This window comes from Microtus ochrogaster, chromosome 24 (assembly GCF_000317375.1).
Source record: "Microtus ochrogaster isolate Prairie Vole_2 chromosome 24, MicOch1.0, whole genome shotgun sequence".
In the NCBI taxonomy this organism is placed as follows: domain Eukaryota; kingdom Metazoa; phylum Chordata; class Mammalia; order Rodentia; family Cricetidae; genus Microtus; species Microtus ochrogaster.
The window spans coordinates 31,849,519-31,860,642 of NC_022024.1; the positions used below are offsets into that span (position 1 = coordinate 31,849,519).

An 11,124-nucleotide genomic window follows, 5' to 3' on the forward strand; every position below is an offset into this window, starting at 1 on the left:
AAAAAAAAAAAACAAAAAAAAAACGGTGGATGCTAACGAAGATATTGTTTGTAAAGCTAATTCCAGAGCTGCTCCGGTCACAGCCATTGTCTGTGCACCCCTTTACTCAGGAGGTTTGGAGAGTGGACAGAAAGTAGAAATATTGCCATTCCTCCCAAGCTGTTACACTAAACAGGCATGGTTGCCCCCCGTGGATTGCCAGTTAGAAAGTCAGGATAATGCTTTGCTAGGTGGCAGGAATCCTAAGTAGTGACAGGATTAAGTGGAATAACACTATCCGTGAGCACTAGTTAGAGATTTGCTAAGGTGGTGTGATCATGTATCCTGTTTTATTTGGGATATGCTGGCCCTGTGCTGTTTGTTTTGTCGTAACAAGCAACAGAATCTTATTTTTCTCTAAAAAAAAAAAAAAAAAATTTCAGTTTCAGCCATGAACTTTATGGTCACTTTAAAGTCCTGAAATACTTTTGTTTTTATGAATTTTTCATTTTCCCTTTCAGCGTGTCATCGTGCAGAGAATTTTGCCTTGTTTGACTTCAGAATTTGTAAACCCTGATATGGTACCTTTTGTTTTGCCCAATGTTTTACTGATTGCTGAGGAGTGTACCAAAGAAGAATATGTCAGATTAATTCTGCCTGAACTTGGTCCTGTGTTTAAACAGCAGGAGCCTGTACAGGTATGTTACGCGTGCTTCTGAGTATCATACGGTTACAGTGATGACTACCGCTAAAAACAAACCAGTGGCATTTTGAGCTTTTAAAAATGGACTAAGTTGCCGGGTAGCACACCTTTATTCCCAGCACTCAGGAAGCAGAGGCAGAGGCAGACAGATTTCTGTCAGTTCAAGGCCAACCTGGTCTACAGAGTGAGTTCCAGGACAGCCAGGGCTGCACAGAGAAACCCAGTCTCAACAAAACAAAATAAAGGATGGGTAAGTAGAGGCTAGAGAAATGGGATAGTACTTAAGAGCCTGTCTCTCGAGGACCTGGGGTTGGTTCTCAGCACCCACATGGTGGATCATACCATCTGTAGCTCCTGTCCAGTGGATCGAAGTCTGGACTCCAGGAACCAACACAGGCACACATTCAGGCAAGGCACCATATACACTAAAGAAAAATGAATTGAAAATTTTAAATGTTTAAAACATTGAGGTAAGTATATTAGATTTTTTTTCACTAGACAGAAAGCTATTTTGCATACATTTGAATCGTTGCCAAGATTGTGATTAAACTTAGCAAATGAGTATCTGTGACTCTCCATAAATCATTGTTTTAGAAAAACAAATTGCAATCAAATTTTGCATGTGTTGCACTGTTCCTAATGGAAAGGTAGCAGTTTGGTAAAATAATAGTCATATTTCTGGTTTGAGATAGTTTTATTCGGTTGGCTCTTCAGTAGTTAATTTGCAGAGGATTGTGTCGGTTGTTTCTTTATTTTCTTGGTAATAAACTTTCATTAAAAGAGGAAAAAGTGTAAAGCATCATAGAAATATGCACGTGAAAAAAGCACATTCTATATGTAATATGTATGTGTCAAGTGAATTAAACAGGTTTTGTTACAGTATGTATTTGTCAGAAACAGAGTTGTCCTGAGTTTAAGAACACTGGGGTTACATGCCTGGATTAGAATCTGGGTTTATCTCTTGTCTAGAACTTTGTATTGGTCATTCTCATCTGAAAGCTTTTTATGCCCATTTCTCAATGCAGAGTTGCTGGCACATGCTGAAATCATTAGGTGTTTCTACTGCTGGGTGATGGGAGCTTAGCAGTCAGCTGCTATCAGTCTGGTGTAGTGGATTGTGGTTCTTTACAGTTCTTCCCTTGAAAATGGGGATTTATTTTTTAATTTATAAAAACGAGCATATAAGGTGTTACATATCGTTATGACATCCTTGAGTAGCATGCGCTTGAGCGATTCTCCTCTTTCATCCCCCTGCTATCCCTTGTCCCTACTCCTCTTTCTCTGGGAGGGGTTGCAGCATGTCGCTCTGACTTGCTTGGCACTCGCTATGTAGTTCAGCTAACCGCAAAGTTGCTAAGATTCACCTGCCTCTGCCTCCTGAGTGCTGAGATTAAAGGCGTGTGTCATCAGGCAGGCTGTCCAGCCAGGGAATGGTCACAGGACAGAGCCATGAGCTTTAAAGCAGGGCTCCCTGCCAGTTGTCACAGTGTCCAGAGGAAAGGTTGGTGGCATCGCACTGCCTGATTCTTCATGTGCCATGATAAAATCCCAAGACACATGATCTCGGTTCCCATTTGACCCCGTTCTTTTTATGTTGGTAAAGTTTGGTTGTTGGCCGCATGTGTAGGATCTCCTGAGGAGAGACTCTGACTGTGTAATTGTCAGGTCAGGTTGTCCCATCTGAGTACTGGCAAGTAGAGGGAGCGAGCGAGGGGGGTGGGGTGCGGAGTGTGTGTGTGAGCGCGCCTGTGAGTTTGCATCTCCAGCTGCTTCAGATTCCCTCTGCGTGGGACTGTGGTCCAAATCAACCTCTAGCCTTCAAGTTGCTTTGTCATGGTTTTCATCCCAGGTAACTAGGTGTTTCCTCCCTCTCATGGTTTCAGTTAATAAGCCCTTCTGAAAATTTTAATTGAGCATTGGCAAAACTAAGTGTTCTGGACTTGGAGAGGTGGCCCAGCAGCTGAGAACGCCTGCTCTTCCAGAGGACCTGGGTTCAGTTCCCAGCACCCACCTGGCAGCTCACAGCCATTCATAACTCCAGTGCCACTTTCTGGCCTCCATGTAGTCACAGACATCTTTGCAGGCCAAACACTCATGCACATAAAAGTAAATAATTAAAAAACATCTCACCTAAGTATTTTGGTTTGTTTCTTACAATTTAAGTATGTAGAGACTGCTAGGGAAAAGAAAAAAAGATTAGGGACAATTAAAAATGTTTATTTCTAGAATTTTTCCTTACAGATCTTTTCATTTCTGTACTTTCATAGAAACCGAATGATACAATTTCCCCTTTGAGACATCTTTTTCTTTGGCTTTTATTTTTTTTAAGCGCAGTAGCTTTCTGGATAGTTGGAACTTGTAGTCCTGTGTTACTGTAGACATGTTGGAAGTTCGCTTTAAGTAAGGTGAAAACAGTTAAGGGTTGTGCTTAGAGAAATGTAAGAGACTTGATGCCTGTGTTTTTGTCTTCCATGCCTTCAGGCTAGCAACATGGTGAGTGTCAAAATACACAACTTATTCTTCTGAAAACACTACCTTTTGACATATTGAATTTCTCAAAGATTGTAGAATTTTAATACATCTTCCCTTTTCTCCCACAGATTTTGTTAATTTTTCTACAAAAAATGGATTTGCTCCTAACCAAAACCCCTCCTGACGAGATAAAGAACAGTGTGCTGCCCATGGTCTACAGGGCTCTGGAGGCACCTTCCATTCAGATCCAGGTACAGTGTCTGGGTTGATCTTTCTCATGATGGTCTTTAGGCAAGAGGAAGAAGTAGTAAGGCATATTATAAAGTTGTCCTAACATTCTGTGTGCGCTCAGTCGTTACTATGTTTATCGCATTACCTCACTGACTCACTGTGTCCATCTGTATTAACTTGAGCTAAAGGAGGGCTGGGGAGATGGCTCAGAGGTTAAGAGCAGGTGCTGTTTGTTTGTTCGGAGATGGCCTTATTGTGTAGCCCGGGCTGGACTTGTTCACAGAGCTCCATCTGCTCGTGCTTCCTAAATGCTGGGATTAAAATGTACGCCAGCGTCACGCCGGCCCCCCACCCCCTCCTGCACCTCTTCTACAGGACACAAGTTAGGTTCCCAGCCCCCGTGTCAGGCTGCTCACAACTGCCTATAACTTGAGCTCTAGGGGATCTAATACCTGTTCTGGACTCCCCCAGCACCTGCCGGAATTCAAGGCTAGCCTGGGTTACATGATACCCTGTCTCAAAAACACTGTGGCTGGGACTGTAGGTTTGTACTGCCTTGTATACATCTGCTTCTACCATGTATTTAAAATCACATTTTTTTTTTATTCATTTTTGTCTTCCTCTAAGTTTATTTAAGAGTGAGGTTGAATTTTTTTCTCCTTATAATTAGTCACAGGATAAGCAGGAGCTGTGTTCACCTCTGCTTGTCAGCTCTCTAGAGGTAGAGCCCTGTACCATGAGCCGTACTGGCCTGCAATCCCAGTATTTAGGCTAAAGCAGGAGGGCTGCAGACTGAGGCCAGCTTGGGCTACATAAAGACCATGTCTCAAGGGAAAGCAAACCAGTACAGAACTGGTTATAGTTATAGCCTCTTAGACACTACCGCAGGCCCTGTGGAGCCATGTCATTTTTCAAGTGTCAGGACTTTGTAAACACGTGGAAGTTTATTTATACAGTGGCAACTAGCTGAGGGTGTGAGCGAAGCTGAGAGCCTTTCCTGGACACTGACAGATTTGTTTTCCAATAGGAGCTCTGTCTGAACATCATCCCAACTTTTGCAAATCTCATAGACTACCCTTCCATGAAAAATGCTTTGATTCCAAGAATTAAAAATGCTTGTTTGCAAACATCTTCCCTTGCTGTAAGTATTCTACTTAATGTTTGTCTCTCACTGCTCAGTTGGTTTCATTTTCCCATTTATTAATAACCAGCTTCTGGTTCATTTGTGGACTTTGTCTTAGTTATAGGTGACCTACATACAGTATTTTACATTTTTTTCATCTGACTTATTTTTACATGTATTTGCCCTTTGTGTGTGTGAGCATGCATGCATTCATGCATGTGTTTGAACATGTGGAAGTCAAGACAGTTTGTTCTCTCCTTCAACCACATAGTTGCAGGGATCGAACTCACACGCTGCTCTACCTGCTGAACCCTCTTTTTGGCCCTTAAAGACATTTATATTTCCCAGAACTTAATAAATTTGCCTTTTATAAAGCTTGATCATTGGAAATCCTCATCCATCTTTTCCTTGTGGTGTGTGAATTAGACAAAAACAGTAGTGTACTAGACTTGAGGCCAAAGCAGTGCGACCCAGTTTTACCTGCTAGACTTCCAATCCATATCAGTCGGTGTCCCTTGTGGAAAGGCTCTGAGACGGAGATAGAATACTGAACGAAGTAGGAGAAGCGTCATCACTGAAGTGCAAGCATCGAGTGAAATGGGCTTTATTCTGATTCTGTAAACTACCGCCCATGGCCTTGAGGATGTCCTCATACTTAATAGATGGTAAAATTTCAGTTTTTAAAATGCCATTTCAGAACCCTTAATGCTTTATTTTTGCTGTTATAAATTTATGTTAACACAAATCTTAAAGTATTTATTATACAGCCCTCTACGCGTGCGGGGTAAGTGAATGTAGAGTGCACAGACACTTGGTGGTCTGAAAACGCCAGCTGGTCCTGGACCTTCAAGACAGGGTCTTATGAAGATGCACAGGCATGCATGTTAGAATAGTAATTCTGAAATGGGTTTGCATCTCATGTCTCACTTTAAAAAATGCGTTTTAGATGGGACTTTCAGTGCTTCTAGCTTGCCTTGGAGAGGCTGATAGGAATTTCTGTGGTGAATTTATAGACTTACTCTCTAGGGTCTGGCAGTTTGAACTAGGAAATGCTAAAACCATAAACCATTGATTAAAATTGCCTAAAAATGAAGAAAAACAGAGCATAGCTAAGTACAACATTTCAAGAGGTATATTTGTGATTTATCTAATATTTTATGCATCAAAGGAAAATAAAATTAAACCAGCACTATTAATTTATGTCCAGTAGATGCATTAGTTCTTTAATAAACTGACTCTGAGAACAGGTTAAACATTTAGGTAGTATTTTGAATTTACATTATTCTGTGCTTTAATTTCAGAAAGTAGTTGAACAAATAGAAAAAAAATCTTTATTTTCCTGTAAACTATTATTCAATGGAATTATTTTCTGCTTAATTTTTTTTAGACTGGTGTTTTGTTGATATGTGTAGCCCTGGCTGTCCTGAAACTCAGTCTGTAGACCAGGCGGACCGGCAACTTAAAATCACCTGCCTCAGCCTCTCTAGGGCTGGGCCAACACTGCCCATCAAATTTCTTATGTTAGTAAGGCCATGCTTATACAATCTACTTTAGTAAATCTGTTTTTATTGAGATTTTTAGCATGTGTATATTTGAAGATTAAATTTATACTAAAGTATTTTATTTTACACCATAGAAACTTCTGACAAATTTACATGTAATTTATTTTTTTTTAATAGGTTCGTGTGAATTCATTAGTCTGTTTAGGCAAGATTTTGGAGTACTTGGATAAGTGGTTTGTACTTGATGATATCCTACCCTTCTTACAACAGATTCCCTCCAAGGAGCCTGCGGTCCTCATGGGAATTCTAGGTAGCTGAACTTAATGTCATTTGGTATCATTTTAACCTTAATTCAGTTGTTTTTTTAGTAAAATGCTCATTCTATAAAGCCATTGCACTTCATTTTTATGTTTATGACATTATGCAGTTGTAGAGTTATTAGATAAATGCCACATTATAAACGTCTTCCTCTTTAACAACAAAAGAAGTAGACTCTGACATTTATGTACTAGAAGGCTGGGTCCATAAGGGAGCGCTTGACTCATGGGCATTGGCATTTGATTCCCAGCATGGGGGAACGGGGAGAAGTAAGATAATTTAGGCTGATGTGATAGTGTATAACTTTCTTCTATAAAGTAGTGTAAAGAGGCAAACCTGCTGTGCTGAGTTTGACTGTCAGAAGTGAACGTGTAGCCTCTACTCCTCACTGTGTCTGTATTTAAACATCTTGAAATGGAGTTCTGAAATAGATGTTTCTAGGGTAAGGAATTGTTCTGTAACCTGGTTGTTGGGTTATCGTAACCAAGCCTTTAGTTTTGTGTTGTTATTAAGTGTGCTCTCAAACCAAAAGAGTGCAGGATAAATATGCCATAGTATTTATATGCCTGGACTGGGGGTGCAGCTGGTCCACGTGGAAGAGAGCATCCTCAATATAAGAGGGCGACATCTGTGCCATACCCATTGCAAAGGCTTTTCATAGATAGAGTAAGTTCATGGTTTCTGTGCACTGGGTGCCAGTTCCTGATGTTGATCGCTTTGTCCCCTCAGGTATCTATAAGTGTACTTTCACTCATAAGAAACTGGGAATCACCAAAGAGCAGCTGGCTGGAAAAGTACTGCCTCATCTCATTCCCCTGAGTATTGAAAACAATCTTAACCTCAATCAGGTGGGGATATTTTATGTGTATTTGATTTTTTTTTTCTTTTTGCTACTTGTATTGTGTGCTTGTATTATATTACAGATATAGGTGGCCAAAAAAGTAAAACATGCCACAGAGTTAGTTAAGGTTATGGAGTAGAAGGATAGTCCTCAAAGGCCTCATTGGAGGAGGTAATGAGCAGGGTGCTGAGATTGCATCTACTTTAAATTTGGGGCTGTGTGTTGATATGAGCAAAGTGACAGTCTGTTTAGATGTTATTACTACATAAAAAATTACCATACACAAGTGTTTTAATATTTTTAAGCAATGCTTACTTACTAATCGTACATTTTCTATGATCAGCCACACCAGGACTCGGCTTAGTTGAATTTGTTCCACAATGAGAGTTTCTTACCGTGCTATAATCAAGACCTTGGGTCTCATTTGAAGGTCCATCTGGGCAATCATCTGCTTCTTAGTTTTCTTAAGTGGTTGTTTTAGGATTTGGCTTCTTCTGGGCTATTGGACTGAGGGTCTTAGTCTTAGCTGTATGTTATCAATTCTGTACACATAGCTCTCTCCCAGACAGCAGCCTTGTTTTGTCAGACTGAAGTCAGGGTCTTGTTATGTCCTAAAGGAAGTGATGGTCTTCCCACTCGTCGTAGGCGAGCACACAGTGACAGAAACAGTAGAAAGGAGGATAGTTCAGTGGCAGGGGACTGAAGAGATGAAGTGAGATGACAGGGTGGACTTGAATACCTATTTGCTTTAGGTATTGAACTGTGAAGATGTGGTAAACCTTTGAGCACGGGAGAAATGTGTGTAGAAAAGTTGGTACAGAATTGTTTCTGCACACCCCTGAGACTGTGGCACTATAGCTTCCTTGAGGCTGGGTCTTCTGCTTATTCTTCACTGTAGCCCAGTCGTAATGCAGTGCCAGGAAGAGAAATCGAATCAAAAGAAGACCATAGGAGTCTGGTGTCAATGGGACGTGTAAAAGACTGAGCCAAATTACTGTCTAATTGAGGACCTGTGGTAGGCAGGCAGGGAAGACCTAGAATTAGGTGGAAAAGTGAGTAACAGCAATGAAGAACGGCGAGCTGAGAGGGAGGAAGGGTTGAGCATTGGAGAAGAGTTCTTAACGGGCAGAGTTTTGAAGGTGGAGAAAGTTAATCAGACTCAACGTTGCGTCTGAAGTAGTAAGGTGAGCCTTTATCCTCTGCTCCTAGATTTAATGCTTTGTGTTTACCTGGGCTGTCAGGTTAGGGCTTGCAGATGGGAGACCCTGACTGTGAAGAGGAATATGCCCAGAACAGTTCTTGAGTTTTCGTTGATTTCTCTATCTGATTGAGGATGTTATAAAACATTTCCAGGGAACTAGAGAGAGCACTTGTTGCTCTTGCAGAGGACCTGAGTTTGGTTCTTTGTACCCACATGATAGTTCATAACCATCAGATTCAGGGGCTCTGATGCCCTCTTTTGATCTCTGTGGACATCACCATGCGCATGGTGCACATACATGCGTGCAGACCAAACATTCATACACATAAAATAAAATAAATTTAAAATACCAGAACCTAAAAGCTTTATCAGCCATACTGCCCCTCCATTCAAAGACTGAAGGCTTTGGTATTCTGAGTTTAAATGAACTGCACTGTGTCTGGTGCAGTGAGTCCTGTTCCACGGGGAGAGTGCAGGCCGTTAGTATTGACTACGGAGTTGTCATGATTGACGTCCTCACCATCTCTGTCTCTTACCGTGCCAGTTCAGCTCTTTCATTGCCGTCATAAAGGAGATGCTGAGCAGGCTGGAGTCTGAGCACAGGACTAAGCTGGAGCAGCTTCACATGATGGAGGAGCAGCAGAGGTGAGCAGCTGTGCACGTGTGGCATGCCGGCCAGGGCAGCACTCAGTAGGAAGACAGATGGCTCTTTAATTTGCTTATATGTGATGCATTTTAAATTTTTCCAATAGATTAGTCCTGCAGATTCTCCTGTTGGGGTTGGGTTCAGTCTGTCTTGGCAGGATGAGACGTCCGATTCCCCCAGAGTTCTGTCATCCATTCCAGGCAGGGACAAGGTAGCTGATGGGGTGAAAAGCCAGCTTTTTGCTGTGTGGGTGGCCTTGCCACATCCAGAGCCTCCAGGAGGAAGTTCTCCAGCCATGTTTCTTCTTGTAGGAGCCACAGGATGCTGCAGGAGCTAGCATGTCTCTATCATAAGAAGTTTTTTTAATACCATACTCTTAGAGTATGCACGTGAGAATCAGGGTACCTTTATCTGTCTGATATTTTTAAATTAGACATATAAGTTAAATTTGGATAAACAGTTTACCCAATTAGTTACAGTGTACCAATGTCGCAGAGGCAAGAAGATTAGAAGGAAGATTTTAGTCTCTAGTTTTTAGTTGTCCTGAGACCAAGAGCATAATTTTAATCTGTACAAGGCAAAACGAAGTTTTAGTGTTGTAAACAATTTAGTGTTTTAAATTAGCATCAAGGGGTTTATTCTTAAGTTGAAAAATTTGTCTTGCAAAAAAATTTACTTGCATACATGAATGTAGAGATGCACCTTTAATATCTCAGTAAATCAGCATTGTTATAGGACAGGACAGGAATTATCATATAGATAGATATCATAAGTCAAAGTATATTGGAGTGGAATGACTCCGTGGTGGGGCCAACGCACACAGGTGGGTGTCCTTAGTAAAGATGGTGCTGACGTTTTTGTTTTGACCTCAACTGAAATGGCAGCTGTCCATGTGTTTATATTTTTCCAGAGCAGTTGTAATCTGGAGTTACAAGTTTTACAGATTTTAAAACAGCATTCTGTAGCTACATTATTTGTACACACACTCCTGACAGATGAACAGAACTTTTCCCAGGAAGCTGTCAGCTGACCCACCTAAAAATCCCCAAGGTAGAAAGAAACCGTAAGAATGAAAGGTGATTTTTGGTGGTAAGGCAGCTCTTACCAGGTTGGGCCAGCCCGCTGCCCAGAGCATGGAGAAGGCTCTGCAGGAACAGGAGGAGGAGCGTCAGAGGGGCTGGGCCATGTGGAGGATACAGCAGGTTGCAGCTTAAGCTGGGGAACACAGGCAGAGTTAAGAGTGAGCATCCAAGAAAGGCTAGGGACAGCAGAAGGAGAAGGGGGCAGGGATGCAGAGCTCAGGGACTTGGCCAGGGTAGCTCAGCCCCAGTTTGGATAAATTTTATAGGGTGTTCGGGGAGCAAGCTTGTTCCTGGAAGTACCCATTCATAAACCATTATCCAGAGACCCGAAGACTAAGACAGCATCCTCCGAAAATAGCCTAGGGTCAAAACAGTAGGAGGTTTGGGGTACCCCTGTGCAGGACATCTTCCATACACGGGCCCCAAATGGTAGAGACTGTTTCTACCCCAGAACAGGCTAGCCATCTGTCACTGCAGTCCCTTCACAGACAGGAGAAGGCAGAAAGTCTCCTGGACCCCTTCAGAGGCTGCAACATGAAATTGGATAACTCGCTGAGCAAGTCTGACCAACAGTGGGGGACGAAGAGTGATTTTCTCACAGCCAGCTGATAACTGCAAAACTCAATGTTTGGTGAAGTTTAATTCCTAGTTAAGAGAACTCCCTGCCACTGATGTAATAAATAATCCAGGTTTATCTAAGCAAAGCACTCCTGGGTTGTGTTGTTGGAGGCCGTTTGTTAGTTCCCACTGCTTGGCCCCCAAATAACTGCACAGATGCTGTATTAATTAAATCACTGCTTGCCGCATTAGCTCTAGCGTCTTATTGGCTAACTCTTACATATGAATTTAACCCATTTCTATTAATCTGTGTATCACCACGTGGCTGTGGTTTACCGGCTAAAGTTCCCAGCATCTGTCTCCAGCGGCTCCATGGCTTCTCTCTGACTCCACCCTTCTCTCTCCCACCATACAGTTTAGTTTTCCCTGCCTAACTAAGTTCTACCTTGCTATAGGCCAAGCCTTTAT

General features: G+C 41.9%; 1 protein-coding gene across 5 annotated transcripts in view; it reads left to right on the forward strand.

Moving 5' to 3' along the window:
* Window positions 1-11,124, forward strand: part of Scyl2 (SCY1 like pseudokinase 2) — a 59,794-nt gene that overhangs the window by 24,615 nt on the left and 24,055 nt on the right. For 3 of the 5 annotated variants that reach the window (XR_003377959.1, XM_026784539.1, XM_026784540.1), the window contains exons 9-15: window positions 501-677; window positions 3,164-3,175; window positions 3,283-3,405; window positions 4,413-4,526; window positions 6,188-6,320; window positions 7,058-7,176; window positions 8,915-9,015. Coding sequence is in view for 4 of the 5 variants with exons in the window: in XM_026784539.1 (XP_026640340.1) it covers window positions 501-677; window positions 3,164-3,175; window positions 3,283-3,405; window positions 4,413-4,526; window positions 6,188-6,320; window positions 7,058-7,176; window positions 8,915-9,015 (779 nt within the window). In the remaining variant the exon portion in view is untranslated. The remainder of the gene's footprint in view (window positions 1-500; window positions 678-3,163; window positions 3,176-3,282; window positions 3,406-4,412; window positions 4,527-6,187; window positions 6,321-7,057; window positions 7,177-8,914; window positions 9,016-11,124) is intronic. The other 2 variants (XM_005358189.3, XM_005358190.3) reach the window with 1 other exon arrangement.